Source organism: Mauremys mutica, chromosome 4 (assembly GCF_020497125.1).
Source record: "Mauremys mutica isolate MM-2020 ecotype Southern chromosome 4, ASM2049712v1, whole genome shotgun sequence".
Taxonomy (NCBI): domain Eukaryota; kingdom Metazoa; phylum Chordata; order Testudines; family Geoemydidae; genus Mauremys; species Mauremys mutica.
In genome coordinates this window covers 112008951-112033888 of record NC_059075.1, presented here as the reverse complement: position 1 = coordinate 112033888, position 24938 = coordinate 112008951, and the positions used below count along the sequence as shown (strand labels likewise).

Genomic DNA, 24938 nt, shown 5'->3' with positions numbered 1-24938 from the left:
CCTGAGCTCCATTGAGGGTCTCTAGGCATGACTAACAGTATTAACCACAGAGATGGGTATTTATCACTCAGGAGCGAGAGAAGGAATGGCCAGTTTCACTCACACACCCAAATACACAAAGATGGTCACGTTAGCATTATACAGTATGTCTCTCTCTCTATATATATAATTTATTTCACACAATCCTGATAAGAGTTACAGGTGTATTTGGAATCATTTACAGTTTCACAGCATATGGAGTGGCCATACAGCTTCTGATGTGAGTAACATACAGTGTGTAGAGAGTACACATTTCCAATCCACCCACCCGCCATTCACACAATGGGTTTCAAAGCTAATACTAGATTCAGCTACGTAGGAAGCCTTGAGAATGCTAGGATACAGCGTTGGGTGTCATACAACACTGTAGGTCACAATGGGACAAGCTAAACTACTTTAATTTTCAATCTAGTATTTCTAGTCTACCTGCATTATTGCATTTATACGCTTTTTTTTTAAAGTCAAAGTAAAGAGAATACTATATGGGAAAGGAAAAATTCTTTACTATTTTAGGATTTGAGCTGCAGCCCATACAAAGTGTCCATAGAAGCATAGACAAGATTATAAATTCAAAAAGGTATAAATTAGCTGTATAGCTTTTGTGTGTAGATAGGTGTCCATTTTCCCTGGGAAATGTACCCAGCAGCATATTGTCTCTGAAAGCAACAAAATCAAACCTGTATGTTAAACACAGGTAATTGTGTGTTAACCAGTAGGTCTGTACAGGGAAAAAAAATCAAAGTGTCACTCTGATCATTACTATTAGTTGAAAAATTTTTAGGGCTTGATCCAAAGCCAATGGAAAGACTCCCACTGACCTCAGCTATGATTGCAAACTAACATGGCTTCACCCAGTAATGTGCTGGACTCTTTCCATTGACTTCAATAGGCTTTGGATCAGGCTCTTAAGAATTACTAGTTAAAAAAAATCCCCTTTAATCAGACCAGCAAGTTTCCTTTATATACCTTTAGTTTCTCCGATACCTCATAAAGAACCTGAACCTACCTTAGCAGATGGTGGAGTATTTTGGATAGTTGGGATTGCACGTTTTAAAGGTTTCTTTAGAAAGGTTCCTAACCAGTGATTCAGGAAAAGGCCACAAGGTTAAGAGGGGCCGCTCAAAACTTAATAAAGTCAAACAATTTCCTTTTTTAAAAAGAAAGGCGGTGGGAAGATGCTGTCCTTGGTTTTGTTGACTCACCCTAGGAACTTTGGACTGTTTGACGCTACAGCAATAGAGTCTGGCACATATATAGGGCTTCATGAAGATAGGCAGAATTTAAAGTTTCCCTCTCACTGCTGGGCATTGTTGCTCCATAGCATCAACGTGCAAGGGCAGATCAAGGCAGAAACTTTGATTCTTGGGATCCTGACTCAGGTCCCTAAGTGGGCCAGATACAACTGTGAAAACCAAGGTGAGGTGGAATGAGAAGATGGCTATGCAGGGAAGATTGCAGACTCTAGTCTACGTGGGGGAAGTAGGGACAGGGGTGGCATGTGAATATGTTGTAGATCCTAACCTCATTTTATCCTAATTCTGTATGTGCTGGCAAGGCCAGTTCTATTTTATCAGTGAAAAGTAGTGTAGAACAGCAGATTCTGCTCCCACTGCTTGTGGTAAACTGGGTCACATTACTACATATCAGGTGAGTCACCGACAGCGTTTGACAGAATGGAGATTTTAAGACGGGGCAATGCAGCAGTGGAAGGTAGAGCCACATCTATGAGTAGCTAAGACCAGTAACCTTCCACAGTGTTTGCCTGCTCTGAGATTCATCTGATTGGGAAAGCTGTTGTTTCAAGGCAATGCGAACTTGCCATGTGATGAGCACATCTTCACACTAACGTATCCCCATGGGACAACACAATCTGAACAGCCCACCAAAATGGAAACAAAGCTTGCACACTTTTCTGTGCCCAGCTGATGCACCAACTTCAAACCTGTTCTGTTGTGGCGGGGGAAATACAGCATGTGCCATGCACATTAGCAGATTTCCAAGGCCCACTATGATCCATGCCATGGACCTAGATCAAAATCAGGCCTCAAGTCTTTTGTCAACGAAATATATTTAACTTCTTTCATCTCTGCACTCAGATAACTGAAGGACCAATAGCACTGACTTGAGCCATGCACAGAGCATGCAATACTGTGCTAGCGTCCCTCACACAGCTTTGCCAGTGCATCTCAATCCTGACCTGCAATCATTCCTCAGTGCTTCAGTAAGGGGCCTCCCTTGAACAGAGTGTCAATCATGTAGTGAGTGAGTCACTGGTGTGCAATAATGAGGACTAGAATGAGACTAGCAGTGTCCCCAACTTCCATTGACTTCAATGGAAATTGAGGAAACTCATCACCTTGCAGACTTGGGCCATAATATTTACTTGTGACTTGGGTAATTATAGCAGATTAAAAGCTTGTGCCCCCCCCGCACCTGTGACATATAGCCCCTGAGTATTCCATCTATATATTAAATGGCATAACTTTTGCTATTCTTTGGGTGGACTGTTAAAACTCTACTCCTGCATTTGACAGGCACAGAAATCTGGTTTCAACATAGCCTTGGTGAGAGCACACTTGGAAAATTGCTTGGGAAGATTATAGGAATGCTAAATAAAATGCAAAGAAGGGAAGCGAGTATTATTCCAAAGTTGGAGAATAAGCCATTAAGTATCAGGAAACAAATGTACCGGATTAGATTCTCAGCTGACATAAATCAGTGTAACACCATTCAAGTCAATGGGCTATGCCAATTTATTCCAGCTGAGGATCTGGCCCATATAAACTAGAAATGAGATTGGGAGTGATGGAGGGAACTTAGTCATAGCCTATGAATACCTAATAGTTAATGGAAGTGCAGAATTTATTCTCCAATGATGTCTGGAAAAAGGGCAAAAACCTGCAGCTAATGAGGAAAAGTTCTTAACTGTATGAGAAAATTGTGCAATGAAATGATCTTCTCAATGGCACGTGGTCAAAGCACCATCATTATGGAATGACATAGTGAGTAGTCCTGTGAAGACATTGGACTGAATGACACACATGGCCTTCAGTGGGTCTACTGTCTATGGGCCAGATTGCAATATCCTTAGGCTACAGAGTACCTTACATCATGATTAATCCCTCTGACGTCAATGGGAAAAGGTGCTACTCCATGTAATCAAGGCTAGGAGAGTCTAGCCCAAGGAGAGGAACATTACATATAATTTATGTCATTTGATAGTCTAGTTTAGGTATCACCTCATCTTCTGCCACAAATTAAACATAATAGCTAAGGTTTATCAGCCTACACTCAATGCTCTTAACATAATTGGACATGCTGTTAAATGTAATAAGCAGTATTTGCAACAGATGGACTTTGGTGAAGGATTAAACTAAAATCACGATTGGCTTGGAAGAGTTTTTAAAATCAATGGGCCAAGAAAAGTCATTTCTTGATGATCCAAGTCCTTAGATTATTTAAGGATTGTTTTAAAATAAATTGTATTTTTGGGCTAGGAGTAAGTCACTAGATGTAAACGGAGCAGTAGGTTTGAATGCACTATGCGAGAAGGACACTCTTTATAGTCTCTGCTTATGGCTTCCCTGGCAGTCCATGAGATCGAAGGATAGAACCTGAAGTATGTGAGAGCTCCACATGTGGAACCCTTTAAGGATCAAACCTAATGGTTGTTTTCCCCATTTCCTATGAGTGAAATTAACCCAGGATAGAGGGACCATGCCAGGCACTACCACAATACAAATAATTAAGAACAGAAAATGGATAAGTAACTCTAACAGCCTGATCCACAGCCTCCTGAAGTTAGTGGAAAGACTCCTCTTCATGTTTTTTGGATCACCCCCAAAGCCCTGTTTCAGCAAAGCACTTAAGCATGTAACGTTGAAGTCAGTGGGTCTACTTAAAGTTAAGCATGTGCTTAAGTGCGTTTGGTGAATCAGGGCCAACGTAAGATAGAAATCACCTGGCAGAATACATTCTTACCATGCTGAAAATGCCGTCAGAGCATCCCTCATGCTCAGATTTGATTCTATCCCACAGCAAAACTATTAAGAGGCATGAGCCTGATCCAAAGCCCATTGAAGTCAATAGAAGTCTTTCCATTGACTTCAGTGGGCTTTGGGTCAGGCCGCATCAGAGGAAATGTGGTCAATTTCAGCTTTACAGAGCTAGAGACAGGGAAAACCCTGTACTAAATTGTCCAAGAGATAAAAGTGACATTCTTGCATTAGGTCGAGAGGGGTGGTTTCTTCAAAATAGAATACAGTAATTGAATCTATTGTTTTAAAGATAAGCTGCACTTTCTACTGCAGTGTTTGTATAATTAATCTATTAAATTTCTAATTTATAAACAGCATCAATAAGAGTAAACTAGCAATCTAGATCCCTACAAATCCCCAAGCCAGAATCTTATCAGTTTCAAGCTTTAATTCGTTCTCATTGAGGAGATGTCACTAAAAGGACCTCATATTACAGCAAACACAACACAAAACATCAAGCAAATAAAGGCATGTGCTCAGTGCTCCCGCAAAACAGGACGACTATTTATTTAGCACAGCAAGTTCATTCGTTAGCCTTTTGCCTCGTGACAAATTGGGTTTCAATCTGTCGTAGGTTCCAAGCAAGAGATAATTTGCTCTTCTCAGTCTAGTTCTAACTGGACTTGTGCTCAACAGGAAACCACCATGCAGTGCGGCACAAAGGTGTAACAGGCAGCATCTGCTAAAAGGGGTAGTTGCAAGTCAGGACTGAAGGGCATAGAAACCCTGTGTGTTTAGGAAGCTTGCATGGCACCTCCTTGTGATATACCAGACTCAAACCAGCACTAGTTCCACTACAACACAACACATTCCAAAATACTTTAAAAGAGGAAGTACCTTTTTGAAAGCAAGTAGCCCACGTGACTATTTGGGGAAGGTGGGGAGACAGTAATTTTTAGCTTGTAGCACAATGGGGATGCTATACATTCAGGAGTTTCCTAGCCAGACATTCTCTTAGTGGTAAGAAACCAGGACCAAAAATGTTGCTTAGGGCATTGCATGGCAGAATGCGAATGGTACAAAAAAGAAAACATGGACACTTTGTGTGAATGCAGGTGCACAAATAAAGGGTTGTCTCAATATTTTTCTTTACAAAAAATATGGGGTGTGTGGCTTTACAAAGACTGCAGTAAACTGTAATATATACATGTAATATTCTTCAAGAAGGCGGTGGGGTTGTACACATCCACACAAAAATGGGTGTTTTCAGACCAGCAAACGAGCTGGGTTCTGGAGAATGAGTCATGGACAGTGGACAACAGTACCGAGCAATTACAGTAAGTGAATGATTCCCTTATAGACCTAACCTATTTCTTCACGGCCATAAATATGATTGAGGGCAAGGTTATTTTTCAAGATGACGAGTTCTTGTCCTGCCACTCTCACGGTCTCCCATGTCTCAATAACCTCTCTGGCATATTTCAGGAGGAAATTATTGGCTTAGAACTAGAGATGGGCCTGCATGAAAATCACGTATCTTAATGCTTTGGGGAACAGTTCAGATCTGGATGGAAGGTTTGCAGCTCAGGCCCCTCTCAACTCAGAACTTTTTTTCTCAGTTTTCCAAAAATTATTGCAGTCAAATTAAAATACTTTTAAAAGGAGAGAGAGAGGCTCCTGTGAAGCATCCAATGTTTCCTTTTCCTCCTTAAATTTCTGTCTACCCTGGTTAGTTCAGAGCAGAAAGGAGCTAGATCTGTGATTTTTATCACACACTCCACTGGAAAACAAATCTGCCAGAACTAAATGGGAGGGCAACAAACAGGGAAACATCTCTTGACGTAATTTACACTTGAAACTAGAAATCAAATCTCCGCTTCATAAGTTCCAGGAGTCACCAGCCCTGCATTGGCAGGAGACAAGCTAGACAATTATTATGATCTCTTCTCCATTTCAGATGTCTATACTTTGCACTTCCCCCTTTTCACCCTATCCTCATCCCAGCTTACAATAATAAATTAACATCTCAGCATCTGCAAAACATCATGGGGACAAATTAGCTCCCCAACAAGGAAAGGTTATTAAAGAAACAACCAGCCAAACAACCTTCTGGATAAATAACAACAAGGAATCCCCCATGATGTAGCTAGTCTATTCTTACTAAGGTTTTCCCAGAGCCTTCTCAGTACAGGAGGGATTGTATTACAAGGTGAAGTTATAAGTCCTGTCCATAATACAGGTGAAACAGTGCTAGCACTTATCAAGTTTAAGCATGGTGGTTGTTAGCACTTGTTTAAACAATGGGGCAAACCTGATCATATTGCATCAGTCTGTGCAATGGAAAAGAACATATGCAGGTTAAAACTCAGAAACACACAATAGTTTGGAAACCAGGAGATAGAATTTTATACCCAAAGAGGCTGCATACATCTGGGAATATTGTAGAAAAGATGGTGAAAAAACTAACTGCAGGAATAGAAGGGAATTTGTAAAGAAGCTGTGCCCAAATATTCTGGTGAGCCACGTGCACTCAGTAGGCCAAATTCTTCAAGGACTCTGAGTTAGAAATATAGGAATTGCCAGACTGGATCAGATATGTGGTCCATCCAGTCCAGTATCCTGTCAAACACCAATGGCCAATACTAGATGTATCAGTGGAAGATGCAAGAAATCTGGGGTAAGAAACTAAGAAACTTGGCTGGATGAAGCATCAATTATGCTCTTATACTGGTTTATACTCCCGGGTGCTCAGGCTCCCTTCCAGACATGTAACTTACACCCCACCTTCTACATTCCCTCTGAATGTGGACCGGTTTCTCTGGCTTTTGTACAGTATCTTTGCCAATCATCGCTGCAAAACTGTGACACTAGACACCACAGTCTAGCCTGTGTACCACTCACCGGTTAGCAGGTACTACTGCTGAGCTCCAATGACTGTGGGTTATTCTGTTTCAATTCTGGCTCCATTTAAAACAAAACATTGGCTAAAGGATCCTTTCCATACTATAGAAGCAGCAGCAAATGGGGGTCGTAATGGAAGTTCTGAGTCTGGAAAGGTCACTCATCCCTCCAAAGAGTTGTGTGTCCCATCTTCTCAGAATGTAGTAAATGGAGCTTCCATCTACCCTCTCTCTTACTTCTCCCTTCCTACCCATGGTCTGGTTTTAGATCTCACCCCTTCCGCCCCCCCGCCCCAGCAAAGAAACCAGGCTGTTCCCAAGTTTTGGGAAATTGTTTCCACTTTCAAGACATGGATGTTTCACATCTTCCTAGTAGACTCAAATTAGGGGGTAGAAGATCTCTCCACGCCCCATCTGTTTTCATCACTTTTGCACATGGTTTTCCCAGCGTAAAGGGGATCATGTATGTCATTCCCATAGTGCTTAATTTGCTGCTTGCCCTTAAAGCCCAGTTCTTGTCTGCCTTTTCTTCTACCACACGCAAGGAGAGATCAACCTTTGATGGAAAAGCACCAGGATTAAGGGCCTGAGCCAAAGCCCACTGAAGTCAATGGAAAAACTCCAACGGACATCAGTGCAGTTTGGATCGGGCCCTTAGTGCACTACTGAGGCCAGTTTAAGTTTATCAGACACTGTATTATGTCCAAAACAGTCTATCACCCTCTAGGGCAGGAATGCCCAAACTCTGTCTCATTGGCCTTATCCGCGTTGGCAAATGGCTGGGTGCCTGGGGCTGCCCCCAATATACATAAAATGGAGCAGATTGAAACTGTCCTCTGTATGACTAAAGATGAGATGGGACCCCAAGCCTTGTATGTTGCCTCCATGAGCTGCAAACGGCACTGTAGATCTCAGTGAGACATATTTGCCCCTTGAGCTTCACTGTTGCTACTGGCTTGCATCTCAGACAAAGAAAAGGTTCTATAATGCCATGTGATCTACACTTTTCTATATCACACAGTCAGCTCACCTCCAGCTATGGGTCACTCCTGTCTTGTCTGTTTTTAAAGGTTGGGTGATAAGCATTAGGAACATAATGTATCTATTAGGCCATAAGCTCGGAGCTGCCTTCTTACATGTCTGCAAAGCGCCCAGCACAAGTTGGGGTATGATATTAATAATAAACCACAATAATTGATGAACTGAATCTTAGTACTATTCCCTTTCCTCTTCTCTACCACAACCCAATTAAAAAACATCAACATAAATAGAGCAGGGTCTCAGGATGGGATGTAGAACACCTCTTCTTGGAAATGCTGGGACTATGGGAAAGTGGAGAGTCTCCTGGGGAGGAGTGTGGGAGAGGGAACACCGGCATTTACACTGATCAGAAGAAGCTGTAATCTATACACAGTTGTACAAGCCAAGTTATATTACACGAAAGCACATATTGAGTGCATGGAGTACCCATACTGGTCAAACTGGCACGGCTCCTTTGGAACAAGACTTTTGGCGTAGTTGTTGGTGCTGTAGTTACCCTATCTAGTGCTCTCTCTATATATGTATAGATATGTATAGAATTTACCGCATGCATGTGTTTCAAAAGGAACTGTACAGTTGATTATATTTCTCTCCCCCAACCCTTTCTCGGTCTTCATTTTTTCCGGGCTAGGAACGCCACTCCCAGAATTATAGCAATAGCAGCCACCACCACGCCTCCAACAATGGCCAATGGCTTCACATTGTCGAAGACACTGCCTGAGGATTCCTCCGCGCCGTTTCCCTTGTGCTCAGAGTCAGGGGACTGGCCGGTGGCCTCTTGCACCTCCGGGGCTGCAGGGTTGGGTTTCAGATTGCTGTGGTTATTCAGTGTAGTGGCCTCGCTGGCTGCCTTCTTCGTTGTGGCCACAGGGGTGGGCTGCTCCTTGGAGGGGGTTTCCTTCTTGTCTGCATTCATAGCAGGCCCGGGGATGGGCTTCTCTGGCTTTCCAGAGCTGGCGGCCTTGGCATCAGGTTTGCTTCCGCTTCGGGTGCTTCCTTTAGATTCCATCCCTATGAGTGCTGTCGGAGGGGGAGTGACCTGACTTTCACAGGGCCAGCTCTCAGGATATTTCTACTAGCTATATGTACCCACGTTGCTTTCACCTGGTGTAGGCAGGCTGATAGATCGACCTCAAATGGATCCCCTTGTACCCGTCGTCCCAGCAACCTTCTCACTCAGCCAATATTTCACCAGGACATGATACAGAACCTGAAAGAACAAACAGAAAATGAGAGGTGAGTGAAGAGGATGCACAGAGTGGTAGATACAAGAGCCACTGAGAGCACGTTTTACAGTCAGAACCACTCTACTTGTAGGTTGCGGTGAAACTGTAGACAAGCTGTATAGATTGGGGGAATGATTTCCTTTTATTTTATGGGGACTTTGAAGGATTAGATTTTTATCAGTAGAGGTCAATAAACACTGATTTCACCACATACATATGTAAGCAGAGTCAGGATGAGCCCCACCCTGACATCTGGTGGTAAATTATGGGGAGTGTGGAAAGAAGTTTCAAGTGTTTGCATTGGCATTTCAGTTATTTGCATTGGCACTCCCACCACACTTAGCATACCGCAAAGCAGCATGGGATGGTTATTTTCACAGCTGTGGGACCCCCAATTTCGTTGTTATTGGGGCAGGAGGAACAAAATGTTGTCACCCTGATTAAGTAAATGAGGAACTACAAAACTGTCTTATGATAGAGGGTTTAATTATCAACTAAATAGCACTTGCTAGACAAGGGACATGGGTTCCAAAACCCATTGAAAGGAGAGAGGCTGGGGACAGATATCTGTACTTGGTGCTATAAGCTCCTTGTGTGAGCCAGAAGCACCAGTTCCACCTATGTCTCTCTCCACTGTGGAATGTCAGAGTTAATTTTTGATTCCCTTAAGAATCTAGATACAGGTTACTGAGCTGAATTCACTGGCACTGGGGCTCCCCTACTATGAGCTGGAATCACTGAGAGCTGAAATCACTGAAGAACTGGACTTGCTGAGCTGAGAGCACTGAGTACTGTGCTAATGAGTGGGGGAGCCTGAAGCAATACCGTGGAGCAGAGCAGCTGGCAGAGTGGAGTGGAGCAGTTTGTGCAGCCCTGGGTGAGTGGAGCCGAGCAGCTCGCGAGGACGGCCGGAGCAGATCACAGGACAGCTGGTGGACCAGAGCAGCTGGCAGAGCAGAGCAGCCCACAGAGCCAGCGGAGCTGAGCTGTTTGCGGGGATGGCTGGTGGAAGCAGAACCCCACGAAGAGGCAGGGCAGTTGGCCCCGAACCACGTAAGGTGCCCCTTTCTACCCAGGCTGGGGAGGGGGACCTCTGCAGAGAGACTCTTGAACTCTGGGGCTGCACTGACCCGGGATAGAGACTTTTGGATTGTGGGACTTTTGGGACTGTGGGTGATTTGGGGGTTGCTGGACTCAAGGGCCCAGAGAGAAGGACAATTTGCTGGGGTGGGTCTTTGCTCACAGTTTGACCTGTGAACTCTAGTTGAGGTATTTTCCCAATTTAATGCTTGTCGTTTATCTCATGTAATTAAACCCTTTCTGTTACACCAAGAATCTGTGCTTGCGAGAGGGGAAGTATTGCCTCCTTGAGGCGCCCAGGGGTGTGTGTGTAAGATTTTCCCAGGTCACTGGGTGGGGGCTCGAGCTGGTTTGCATTACGTTGTGGGGAAGGGACCCCTATGTATTGAACCCGGCCCTTGCTGCTATCAATTCAGCCTGGCAGAGGGGTTACACATACATACAGACCACAAAAATATTTCCATTGATAATAATCGAATTTTGCAGATAGGCAAAGGAAGAAAAATGCTTATTGTTTTCAAGGAGGAGGGAGAAAAATTGTTTTCAACCTCTGAGGATAGAAGCAATGGGCTTAAATTGCAGCAGGGGCAGCTTAGATTGGACTTTAGGAAAAACTTCCTGCTAGGGTGGTTAAGCACTGGAATAAATTGCCTACGGAGGTTGTGGAATCTCCACCACTGGAGGTTTTTAAGAGCACATTAGACAAACACCTGTCAGTGATGGTCTAGATAATAGTTAGTCCTGCCAGGAAAACAACAACCAACCAAAAAAAACCCCCTACATCCATGAGTAGGGCCCTACCAAATTCACCGTCCATTTTGGTCAATGTCACGGTCATAGGATTTTAAAAACAGGAAATTTCATGATTTCAGCTATTTAAATCTGAAATTTTACAGTTTGTAATTGTAGGGGTCCTGACCCAAAAAGGGTTGTGGAGGGGTTGTAAGTGTACTGTAGTGTGGGGGTTGCAGTACTTCTACCCTTACTTCTACACTGCTGTTGGCAGCGGCACTACCTTTAGAGCTGGGCAGCTGGAGAGCGGCAGATGCTGGCTGGGAGCCCAGCTCTGAAGGCAGAGCTGCCACCAGCAGCATCGCAGAAGTAAGGATGGTCTGGTATAGTATTACCACCCTTACTTCTGCGCTGCTGCCTGCAGAACTGGACCCTCATGCAGCAGCCGCCACTCTCCGGTTGCCCAGCTCTGAAGGCAGCAGAGCAAAATTAAGGGTGGCATGGTATGGTATTGCCACCCTTACTTCTGCGCTGCTGCTGGTGGGGCGCTGCCTTCAGAACTGGGCACCCGGCCAACAGCCGCCACTCTCCGGCCGCCCAGCTCTGAAGGCAGCACAGAGGTAAGGGTGGCAATACCATGACCCCCTAAAATAACCTTGCGACCCCCTGCAACTCCCTTTTGGGTCAGGACCCCCAACTTGGGAAACGCTGGTCTCCCCCATGAAATCTGTATAGTACAGGGTAAAAAGCACACAACCAACCAGATTTCACGGTTGCTGATGTGTTTTTTACGGCCATGAATTTGGTGGAGCCCTACCCAGGAGGCATAAATGACAAGTGGACAGAGCACGCGACAGATCAACGGGGACTCAGGCTGGTGTTCCAGCTTCCATGTGATGGAAGGAACAGAGAAGCTGCTGCCAGCCAGCTCTGTGCCAGAGCTGCAGCAGGGGTGCTGGTGTCAGTGATGCATCTGAGAAATAATGAGTAAATAGGAGGCAGCCGTCAGACCTGAGCAGCCTTCTTCATTATCTCCCCGCTGACCTTCAGCACTTCCAGGGTCCTGTGGAGAGCTTTCTGCCAGCTAAGTGAAATATGAGCTTATTAACACAGCCAGCTTAGAAGAGGAGGCTCACGTGGAAACCTCCGCAGCCAGGGGGCCTCCTTTGTCGCACTTTTGTTCTGAGATGACCCACCGAGTTCAAAAATCTCATCAATGATGGTGTGTGGGAGGGTTAAAAACCCTCTAATTCTCCTGTTTATAAGGGGCTGCAGCAAGTGGTGATATTTCTGTGCAATGTGCTTCCCCCTCTCTGGGAAACATTTAGAATAATTAGCACTTTACACCCTCCCACAAAGTGAGGCTGGGTTGGAATAAAGCTACATAGAGGGGTGCAGGGACTGGGCTCACTAAAGGAAAATAAGCCAACTACTTGTCACGTGGTTTTAGGTAGAAACCTCCTATTCCACAGCTGTCCACTATGCGGTTTCTTGCGTGGTGACCAACATTTTGCCCAACATGGAACCAGGCACCTCCCTGGGCGCCTGGGTCTCTGTAGCTTGAGTTCTATAACTGGCACACATTCTCAGTGGATCAGGTATGGAGTGGGAGGTGTAACACCAGCCGCTTACATGCTTCTTCCAGAGAGAAGCAGCTTCTGTGCAACCAAAGCCCACTGAGCTGCTCAAAACCCAGACAGCTCTCAACTTGGCCAACATCAGGGACTGAACCAGGGAGCTCCAGAGCTGAAAGCAGAAGTCTGCAGCTTGAGCTAAAAAGCAAACTTCCCAAGCTGAAGGCTGTAATAGACCCATATCCTCTGTGGGTCAGGCACAGAGGGGGACACAATATACACTGACCAGTGGGGTCAAACTTTCACCAACCTCTGAAATATTTGGTACTGGCCACTGTCAGAGACATATGAATATAGGAATTGCCATACTGGTGCTCCATCTAAACCCAGTATCCTGTTTCTGATAATGGCAAGTACCAGCTACTGCAGAGGAAGGTGCAAGAGACCCTAAAATGGCCAATAATAGAATATTGCATCTGACCAAGTGAGTATTCACCCACGAAAGCTTATGCTCCAATATGTCTGTTAGTCTATAAGGTGCCACAGAACTCTTTGTTGCTTTTTAATAATAGAATAAACTGTCCATAAAAGAAATTTCTTCCTGTCCCCCTAAATTAAAGGTTGGTTTATGCCCTAGAACATGAGGGCCTGTATCCCTTCTATTTCCCCCCTCTTTTTCATAATCCTTACTCTGGATATTCTTGTTATCTGTATACATTTCTGAATCCTGCTATGCTCATGGGCTCGATGTCCTGTGGCAATGAGTTCCACAGACTAATTCTGCATTGTGGAAAAAAAAAAGTATTTCCTTTTATCATTTGCTGCCTTTTTAGTTTCACCAAATGTCCAAGATGCCAGTCTAGATGGACCACTGCTCTGGGCCTGCAATTCCTGTGTTCTTATAGCGGGCTGAATCAACCCCATAAAAACTTTTGGGCCATTTAAGGTCTGGATCTGAATGCAAATTCTGAGGTCTGAGTCCATCTCTAACCATAGTACAAGCAAAAAAATGAATAAAAATAAAGGATGGAGGTAGCTAAAAATACAACACCAAGAACGTAGCATCAACACAAGTGCCATTTCTGAAGTGAATTCAATTCACTATGAAAGGTGCCAGAGTGACGGCCCTGGAGTCGGACATTTGTTTTTCCAAGGAATACGTACAGCACAGGCTGCAGCAATGTAACCTTCCCCCAGCCTGCCCTGCCTCAGCTCTGATCTAGAAGGGCCACTTGTGTGGTCAGCACAGCTGGTGTGTATGTAATGCAGGCTTCATGCAAATTCAATCGTGAGGCCCTGCTAAGGCTCTTAGCCATGCTGTGGACACCCGGCCTACAGGAACCAGAGTGAAACCCCCAAACTCGCTTCATATAAAGTCAACAAACAGCCATGAGATGGTACAATTGTTGGCCACGGCCACTCTTGCTTGTTTCCACACTGGTGGTGACAGAGACGTGAAAGGCTCCATATGCCGCTGCCAGTCTTCACAGCCATTCTGGCCACGTTCAGAATAATTTGTCATCTTCTATTAATTTCCCAACCCACTCTAGTCCCAGGCTCTTTAAATAAGGAATAAAACGCAATAATCTTTCAGTGTAGATCAAATCCAGCTACCAAACTGGAGTAACAGGTATATATGGGCCAGATCCCCACCTGGTGTCAATTGGCACAGTTCCTCTAACCATAATTGATCTACACAGATTGACATTGTCAGAGGATCTAGCCCACAATATTAAATGTTGCTCCAGACACAAAATGAGCAAATGATAAATCACTTGTACTATTGAAAATATAAAAGTTAAGATTTCCACTCCGAACTCAAAAGGCCAGAACCACTCACCTGGTGCACCCCGCCGGAGGTGGATTGGAAAACCAAGATCTCAAAGCCTTGCAAATGTTTTTGCAGAACAGAATTGTGTTGAAGTGACTAATTTGGATTGAAAAGCTCAGTTTTTCAGTTTGGGTCTCTCTCTCTCTCTCCCTGTGACCAGAGAGCCCTGGAATTCAGGAACCTCTGGTCAAAAACAATGCTGAAATCTGTACGTTTCCATGACACATTTTGGCTTTGACAGAACAGCATATTTCAACAAAAAGACACTCAGTTAGAAATGTTCTAACTAGCTGCACTCATGACAAAGAGAGAAAACTTCTCTCCTGCTGGAAAACCAGACCATGCAGAATGACTAGTGCCAAGGGACATGGCTATGTGATGGTTTCAGTCACCACAGTCATTCTCACTAGAGCCATTGGGAATCTCTCCACTCTTGAATTTTAACAAAGAAGAGGGTCGTTCATTTGACAGTGTTTGAAAAGTATCATGAGGCTGACTGGACTGGGACTCGGGAGAGCTGGATTCAGTCCCCAGCTCTGCCCCTGATTCCCTGTGTGACCTGGGGTAAATCACTTAATCTCCGTGCCTCAGTGCCCTGTCCATCCTGTCTCCCACCCTTTGTCTGTCTGCTCTATGTAGACTGTAATCTCTTTGGGGTAGTGTCCGAGTCTCACTAGGGCCTAGTACAATGGGCCCCCGACCTCAGCTGGACCCTGGAGGCATTAGTGTAATATAAATAATACGAATAAAATATTCATTCCTGTTGCCCTCTCCTTGACTAATGCAACCTGCAGATGTTTTTCACTCTGTCTACACAACGTGCTAGAAGGCCCACATCACAGAACTGCCCTGTGTCATTTCAGACCTTGGTCTCAGCTGGATGAGTGGAGCAGCCAGGAGATTGAAATGCCCTTTATCCCTGAAGAGAGCAGGCACCCCAGGTGATGGCTGCGGCAAAGCTGACAAGGTAGTTTGTAGAGGAGTCACTTGCGTATTCACTTACAGGCACCTGCACTGCCCTTCTGTCTCCCAGCCCAGAACCCCAGCTGGTAAATTCTCTCACCAGCAAAGAATTTAACTCCCCTTTTTTTAATGCTCTCCAACCTTCTGGGTAGCAGGCTCCCTGCCATCCTTTGAGCTGGCTTAAACCCTCTCTGAATCCTTCCAACTAGCTCTCTCTCCTCCTTCTTTGTTCCCACTCCAGCAAAGCACTTCAGTTCCTGCTTCACTCTGAGCAACTGTGCTGTCTGGCTGAAGTCAATGGGCTTAACTTTAAGCAAGTACCTAAGAGAAAAACCTTGGGGCCTTTATCTCTTAAGCTTTCTTCTTTCTCTCTCTCTCTTCTAGATTGTTTCTCTCTAACTACCTGTTCCTCCATCTTCCTCTTTTTTCTTTATTCCTTATTATAGCCATTTGTTTCTCTCTCTCTCTGCTTCTCCGCCCATCCCTCCTCCTTCCAGCTCTGTGTCTCTCTCTGCCTCCTACACAGCTGACTGTGCTTGCAAACAGGTTGCACAAAAGGCATAGGGTTCTCTCCTCATCACTTCTTTGTTTAACAACCAGTGTTGCTTCAAGGGAGCTGGCCTGCCAAGAAAGCAGCTTCCCAGCTCTTTCTTTGGGAAAAGGGTCTGCAAAGAGGGAGATGAGATTATAACACTGATGATAAAGAAAAAAGAAACCCCTTCCAAATTTCTGCCTCCCTGGAAAGTCTTCAGCATCAGTCCTTGATGCTGCAGCTTCTCCAAGGTCAATGCAGTACGAGCCATGCAGTGCTACTGAAGTAACTGCCAATCCCAGCCAATAGAATAGGGCCTGTATCTCCCCGGCACCCCACTTGCTCACAGAATTACATCTCAGCCCCCAGAGGATTAGAAACTAAATCTATTCCTGCATCCCCTGCCTGCGCAGACGAAAGATCCATCCATCCTGCACCAAACAGAATGGATGAGTCACCGTTAGCTTTACTGTAATGTGCCAGAATTATAAAAGGCCTGTTTCTCACCCCTCCACCCCCAAGCCTTGCTGATTTTAGGTTAGAAATAAAGGCAGGCGTAATTGCAGAGCGGAGTAGACACTGCAATACAGGCTCATGTGGGGATCTCTTTTCCAGTGTGCTGATGGGGCTGAGTGAATGGAGTACAAGTTGTGTGGACTCCCTGGTAGTACATTGCTAAGTGCATGGATTTTGTTTCCATTCTTGCTATAGTCATGGCATGCAGACAGAGAAATTGGATAAACATAAAATACGCTTGCAGGTAGGTTGCAATGTAACTTACTTCAGGGGTGGCCAACCTGTGGCTCCAGAGCCACATGCGGTTCTTCAGAAGTTAATATGCGGCTCCTTGTATAGGCACCAACTCCGGGGCTGGAGCTACAGGCGCCAACTTTCCAATGTGCCAAGGGATCCTCACTGCTCAACCCCTGGCTCTGCCACAGGCCTTGCCCCCACTCCACCCCTTCCCACCTCCTCCCCTGAGCCTGCCATGCCCTCGTTCCTCCCCCTCTCCCCTACAGCCTCCTGCATGCCATGAAACAGCTGATCAGGAGGTGCGGGGAGAGAGGGGGAGGTGCTGATTGGCAGGGCTGTCGGTGGGTGGGAGGTGCTGTGAGCAGAGATCTGATGGGGGCTGCTGACGTATTACTGTGGCTCTTTGGCAATGTACACTGGTAAATTCTGGCTCCTTCTCAGGCTCAGGTTGGCCACCCCTGCACTACTTTATTTCTTAGGTTATGTCTATACTATAGCTGCTACAGCGGCACAGCTACAGAAATGTTGTGTAGATGCTTCCTACCTTGTTGGAAGGGATTTTTCTGTTGATATAGTTGATGCACCTCTCTGAGAGGCTGCAGCTAGGTCAATGGAAGAATCCTTCCATCAACCCAGCCATGTCTACACCAGGGCTTAGGTCATTCTAATGGTGCTCAGGGCACAACATATTTCACAGTCCTGAGTGGTATAGTTAGGTTGATTTAATTAGGTGTAGACCAGGCCTTAGAATTCAGAACAACACACAAGAACACTAAAACAGAGAGAGAGACAAAGCCGGCTGCTGACTAACCACTTCTAGGCCCAGATCACACGCTTCCCTCCTGAACCTGAAAATGATCACCTACAATTTTCAATACACCACAATTCCATATAGCCCCAACTTCCATATTGGGGTAGGCCATGGTGTCACATTAGCATGGGAGAGTAGGGACATTGCACTGAGCTAGTATTCATAACCTAATGGAATAATTAAAAATCATCCTCAGGCGCTGACTCAGATTATGCACCAGCACAAGGGAGTAAGAGCCCCCACCTGCTTACCTCCCTACTTGGGCTTCCCAGACCTCAAGTTCAGGCACATGGGAGTCAAAAGCTACTAAACCTTTTCCTCACACCGTGGAGCAGGTGGGCAAGGAATAAGTGGGGCCTTGGTGCTAAACCCCCATTCACTGGCCAGAGTAGCTGAGTCAGCACCAAAGGAATATAGTGGCCCATATAGACCAGCAAAAAATCATGACCCCAGAGAGAGGAACCGGGGAGGAATTGTGCCTTAGAGGGGTGTCTCTGAGTCACAGTCTCTTGTGGCTTTTCCTGGGATGCTGCTTAGTGCTGCGTCTAAAGGCACAATCTAGTTCACTAGTATCATTAATAGAACAATAACCTTCATCCCAAAGCGTAGATCAGCTATGGCCCAACTCTGTATTGTGTAATGTATGGGTGCAATAGTTTGCCTGCACACTGCACAATCCAGGATCGGGGCCTGGGTACATACAGTATCTCTGAAACACAGCAGCCAACCAATGCACAGTGTGCTGCATAGCATTGGAAAAAGGAGGGAACCTGGGCTAAGCACAACAGGGCAAACTCCTACTCTTCCTATAAAGTCTCATAGGATCGTCAGTCTCCAGGCAGAGCAGGAAGGACCTCAGTTTTGCAGATCTTGCCCTAAAATCCCTATATTAAGATGCATGGAACTCAAGTTATCTTGCATAGAAGGATGAAATGTTAAATCTATGCTGCTAAGATCTGAACCTACAATTCCAGGTAATCCCAATATTTAACACCCAAGGGGAGCCTTCTTCAGCCAGCACCTTCACCCTTAGCTAAAGAAGACCTGAAGCAGGAAGTCTGAGCCTTAAAAGTGAAATTCAGCCCTATGCAGAGATCCATGCACCACTTAAGCTTTGACAATAGGGCTTAAGTGACACCAAAATACCCCTTTCTTCCAACACTATGCAGCACCCTGTGCAGCAGTTGGCTGCACTACCAAGGCCTTGATCCCCTGTGGTGCAACATGGGGTGGACTGCTACACACATAGGCTATACACTGCGGGGTCAGGACGACCATAGTTTGGGATGAAGGGTGCTGTATAAGTGACTGATATTGTTTTGTTATTAATGCTACTAATGAGCTACATTGTGCCTTTAGGCGCAGCTGCGAGCAAGTGGCGTAGCCTTAAGAGACTCTGTGACGCAGAACCACACCTCAGAATTTCACCCAGATTGCTTAAATCAAGAATCTTTCCCCAAACCAATTGCTCTCCATAGCATTGGGAATTCTCTGGCATGAGTGTGAGCTATACAATGATTTATTTATCTGGATTTAGACACATTCTAGAAAAGCGCACTGCAGGTACCCTCAACATCACATAAAAATACCCCAGAATAACCATCAACAGTAACAGAAACATGGTCATGCCATTCAGCGTGACCCACAACCAACGGATAAGGCCACTTATCCACTCAACTCACCCGCCTTCCTCACCAACGGTTTGTTGCCCTTTCAGCCTGTTTCCAAATGCCTGGGAAAGAAGACACGTCCTGAAGATCATTGGGTTTGGCTTTTTCAGACAAAGGGGTGGCGGTGGAAGAAATTAGAGGAGTGCAGGGCTCCCCACGAAGAATGCCCAGCTAGTAGCCCCTTCTCATTCATGCCAATGCGGCTCCTGCCCTTAGCTGTGGGGGCATGTCAGGGAAAGGGGTGAACTCTCAGGGAAATAGGTAGATACATAATACTATGGTCCTAATGTTGAAGGTCTCCATGGAAGTTGTGAGCATTGACAACTCCCACTGAAATTGCTTATTTCTCATTGTTTGAAGTCAACGAGAGTTGAGAGTGTTCAGCACTATTGGGCCATCTATATCTATGGCTTATGCTATCGCCTGACTACTGAGAACAGAGATTTATTCTCCTCACAATAGCTCGGTTACCAATATGTAGTTTTCAAAACAAGTAAGCCATCGCTACACGTCCTTCGCTCTTATACCAACTTAGGCTGAGTTTTTCAGTTGCCTAGGGGAATACGGATGCCCAATGTCAATTAATTTCAATAGCTTCCCAAATTCTGTAGGTGGCTTTGAAAATCAGTCGCCATCATTTAAATCAAAGCTAACCTTCTGTGACACGAAGGGCCACATTTTCAAATGGGCTGTTTCCATTCTGAGGATGCAATTTGCACATGAAAAAGTTGGCACCCAAAAATCCAAGTACTTGCTCCGCTTTGTAGGTGCAAGTCAGGGGACTTAAGGTGAAAGTATTTAGATTTTGTTCCCACAACAGGGAGGTTGGGACTCATCCCCTTTGAAAAAGCACCCCAAAGAGAACAACTTCCTGCAAACATCAGGTCAGCTTTGCAAGGAAAGATAGGTTGCTCATGGGCTAAAAAGCAAAGCATGGTCTAGTTGTTAGGGAATGGGCCTGTAACTAGGGAAACCTATCCCTGCCACTGACTTCCTGTGTGACTGTCGGCAAATCACGTAACCTCTCTGTCTTGGTTTCCCCCATGTGAAAAATGAGAATACCACTACCTACCTCACTGAGGTTTGGCAAGGCTAACCCTGATGTGTATAGTATCAGAGGGGTAGCCATGTTAGTCTGGATCTGTAAAAGCAGCAAAGAGTCCTGTGGCACCTTATAGACTAACAGAAGTATTGGAGCATGAGCTTTCGTGGGTGAATACCCACTTCGTCGGATGCATGTGATGTGTATAAAAGGCTTTAAGAACCTCTGATGGAAGATACCATAGTAGAAGTAGAAAAGCAGAGGGCTCCTAAGTGCTACAGTTATACAAACAAATAGCAATCAGGATGAATGATTACCATCACCAAAGAGGTATTTTCTGAGGAGCCAACAGAAGACTGAAAACTATCTGTAGCCTTTGATCAGTATAACTGCAGAAGGTGCTGTGGAATACAGCACACAAAACGTGGCCTTCCTCGCAACACTAGATTTCTCTAAAGTGATTTGAACCAAATGCTCTGCCAGGGGGCGATACCATTTCATTTTGCCATGTGAGGGGAGCAAGTAAACCTGGGCCAAATTTAGTTTGCAACTAAATCTGAAACTACCTGGGTTTGGTTTTGTAGCAACTAGGAGACTAAGCTCAGGTTGGCTGAAAGGGAGATATAGGGTCACTGACCTTTCAGGCAAACCTGACCCAATTTCAAACTAACCAGGGGCAGAGTTAAGATTTCCAGGAGAAACCATGTGAATCTGGAAAGCGCACATGACTGCTGAGAAACCAGCGTGGTCAAGGCTTCCACTGAGTTTTGCTTTGAGATTTTACAGTTTGATCAAAACTGAAGCTCATCCCAAAACTTGGGGATGTGAACCCAGCAAGTGGAGACCCCAGCAAACACTCCCATGATAACACCAACCTTTACAAGCGCCAGGAACTAGAGATGTGGTTACACAAGGCTGCATCAAAAAGCTCCAGGGCCCTTCTGTGAGAAGACAGAGATTGATCATATCATGAGCAACCAAAGCAACAGGTGTTTTTCCAAGAATCTGCCTCCTTTTTCCTTCACTTTGTGACATTATTCCTTCCCTCCTGCAGACACCTTTGCTCATATGTCATTAGGGGTCAAATAGGTGGGGCAACAGCATAGGAGTCAGAACACCTGGGTTCTGGTCCCAACTCTGCCATGAATTCAGTGTGACTTTGGGCAAGTCACTTCATTTCTCTGTACCTCAGTTTCCCCCACTGCAAAATGGGGATGATGATGTGTACCCACATTTGTAAAAACAGTTTGAGAGCTACAGCTGACAGGTGCCAAGCATGTCATTATCAGTCAGCCATCTACACTGTTCGCCTCAGACTGCGAGCTGCCAACAGGAAAGGACAGATTTTGCAGGCGTGGTTCATTGGACATGCAAAAGCAATGAGATGACCAGGTGACCACTGAGGCTCTCTTGAAGGTCAGCGACCTGAGGGCACATCCTCAGTGAGGCAGGGTCCTCACCAGACAGTGCTGTGCTGGAGACAATGAGTTCTTTGAAGTGCTGCCCTTGGCCCAGCATCATCCCCTCAGTCCTGCTCCCCTCTGGGCCCTTGGAGAGCTAGGAGGGGTTAGTGTTTGCATCTGAGCTAACGGTAACCCCAGGCTGGGTGTCATCTGCATCTTGCTGCCATTTCAGTCCATGCTGTTTCACAGTTTTCCCTAGTGTCTTCATCTTGCATTCATGTGCTCATCCCTTAGGGTTTTTAGGAGAGGATTGTGATCCCCCCAGCCCAGGCGTAGATGCCAAGTGTTCTTTCCACATGCCCTCCCTCAGCATCCTGGAAGCCATCCTTAGCACTGTGTGGTGCCCCTCCTGTTCCTTAAGACAATGTGAACATCAGTTACACAGCGAAGGGGGACAGACGGATCGCATTGCATTGGGGAGAAATGAGCAGCGTAATTGATTTGTGCGGAAGCTGAGCTCACGCAGCAGCTGTGCTCAGTGGAAAAAGAGAAGGCCTCGTTCCCCACTGTGTCCATTAACCTGTGTGCAAAACAAATAGACCTTTGCTCTGCCTATAGAAATAGGAGTCCCTCACCTCAACCAGGCCTCAATAGTGATTCCTCTAGGAGGCTTTGTTTGCACTGGGGATTAGCCTTGGTTGTAATGATTAGTGATCAGCCGCACAGGTGCATGCCCCTAGCAGATCCAGAAAGCCACAATTTACACCGCATTGTAATTCACCGCTGCTGGCCATTGTGGCAAACCACAGGTTTTCTGAGCTACACAAGGGGTTTGACTGATTCAGCTACACTAGTGGCTGGCGATGGATTGCTGAAATTGAAGTCATCCCCAGAATAGAGAAGGCCTGAATTTAATATGGCTGAAAAGGACCAAAGGCAAGTGAGGGCCTAACTCTGCTCTCATTGAAGTCAATGGGAAATTTGCCATTAGCTTCAATAGGGGTAGTTTGGGCCCTTGTTTTTCTCATCTTAGCCCATAGGTAACAGCTGAGAGGACTGAACAAAGGACAGGGCTCCAGGAGCAAACTCGTTCTAGCATAGACATCCATCATGGCCTTGGGAAAGTCACTTAAAATCTCTGTGCCTCAGAGAGGAAGGATGGTCCAGTGATTCAGGTACTAGCCTGCAACTGGAGAGACCCGGGTTCAGATCCCTGCTGTGCCACAGATGTCCTATGTGACTGTGGGGAAGACACGTAGTTGCTCTGTGGCTCAGGTCCCCATTTGCAAAAGGGGATTGGACACTTCCCTACCTCCCGGGGCTGTTGTGAGGATAAATACTCTGAAGGTCAACAGGTGCTCAGATACTGCAGTGAGAGAGAGCTATAAGCCAGAGCTACTAACCCTTACCTGTCTCAGAAGGGTATTTCTGAGGATTAAGCCATTAATGTTTGTGTGGTGATGTTGAGTTACTGTAAATATGATAAAAACTTCACATAAAGAGTTTGCGTTTAATGCATTGGCTAACGGCCCAACTTCCCCAAAGGAGGTTGCTTAAATCCCCATCTATTTTTAATGACCTCCTGTCCTATGGACAGTAAAAGCAATAAAGTGAAATGTAACATACGTCAGATGTCTCTGTTCACAGCTCTTTCAAAGGCCTCAGCAGCAGATGTCTGTCCCGCACACACTTACACCTGTGTATTTGCCAGCCTTACCCGAGTTGGTTGGGTGAGTCTCACAATCAGCAGTACCAAGACAGGAGACACAGCAAACACTGCTGACCCAGTTTTCTCCGAGGAGCTCTTTATGGTTCCCTTTGCCAATCTGCCACTTGCCATACACCCCCTTCCTTGACATCTCAAGCGACGTCTTTGAATCTTGCCATGTTGAGTGTCGGATGTTAGCAATTGCTTTAATAAGCGACAGCTGTTTCATGTCCTAGCCAAAGAGAGAGATTCACCAAAGAAACCTCCATGTCACAGTTGCGCTAACACTAATGCTGCATTGGGACACTGACTCCAGACTCTCAAACGCTAAAAGGGACTTTATTTAGTATATAGTTGCCCCCATGAAATCCCAGCATCTTCCCCGGTGCCCCCACCATTCAGTGGATGTTATGGGTCCCCATGTAGTGGCTGGCCCACAGAGGTTACCACAGCTACCAGTCAGTGGAGTTTGTCCTATGTACTCAGGCTGGAGCAATTCATGCTTTTGGTCCTGGAGATCCTGAGTTCAGACCCCAATAACAACCTGCCACAGGAGATTTTACACTTGACTATTGTACAACCAGGTCCTTCTAAAGCAACTTCTCCATCAATGCAAAAGGTGAGTTGCTTAATCACACTAGAAATGTTCTGATTGTGCAAACCTAGTTTCCTTAAGTGTTCTGAATGAATAATCCCGGCTGCCTGGGAGGAGGTGGAGTTCCTACCCTGCTCCTAGTACAGTAAACACACCACGTTCAAACTTACTTTCTTCCTTCCTGAGGTGCCTGTGTTGTTAACTATGATAACAATGAGCATTTTTACTTCCTGCCAGAGCTTAGTGGTTCCTAGGATGGCTTCCTGCGGGACTTTTCCATCTCTGCCTCTTATTCCCTCTGCCTCAGGGAGTTACCAATGCTTTTATACCCTGGGTTGATGCATTGAGGATATTCAGTGACAGCGCAGGCTATTTGCCCTACCCTCATGTCAGGCTGATTTCCATACCTGGCACTCAGGCAGGGCCCTGGGAAGGGAAAGGGCTTGGGCCATTACTTTCCTTTCTGCAGCCATTTCTGAGGGGAATTTTCCCCCGTCACAAGGAGTAGTGTACATGACTGTTGAGAGTCCATGGATTGGCAGCTGGGGAGACCCTTCGAGCCAACTCGACTCCTAGCATGTTATCTCTGAGCAGCTCAATTTCAGTCCACTGGAAGTCTATGGAGACTCATGCTGGTGATGCAGCACTTTCAAGACGCTTTTCCACCCACTTCATAATGCAGGCCCATTGAGAGCAGACCCGAGATCATTAGAACAGCATAGGTGCAGTAAGCACCCTCATTAGTTCAAGTCCAGCTTGTAAGTAGCTGGCCTTTTACAGCATGGGCATTCAAAGATACAAGCTCTCATCGCTGATGTGTGCTGTGTGCTGCTCCTGCAGATTGTCTCTGAAAACATCTGCTCAATGTATAACAAAAAAGCTAACAATGTTAGGAACCATTAGGAAAGGATAAATAAGAAAGTAAATATCATAATGCCACAATATAAATCCACGGTATGCCCACACCCTGAATACTGCATGCAGTTCTGTTCAACCCACCTCAAAAAGATACATTGGTATTGGAAAATGTTCAGAGAAGGGCAACAAAAATAATTAAGGGT

General features: G+C 45.6%; 1 protein-coding gene across 1 annotated transcript; it reads right to left on the bottom strand.

Annotated features, from left to right (window-relative positions):
• Positions 1-8570: 8570 nt before the first annotated feature.
• On the bottom strand, positions 8571-8966 carry CEND1 (cell cycle exit and neuronal differentiation 1). The gene has a single exon (XM_045014392.1). The coding sequence runs from the start codon at positions 8964-8966 to the stop codon at positions 8571-8573; it is 396 nt and encodes a 131-aa protein (XP_044870327.1).
• Between the last annotated feature and the right edge of the window lie 15972 nt (positions 8967-24938).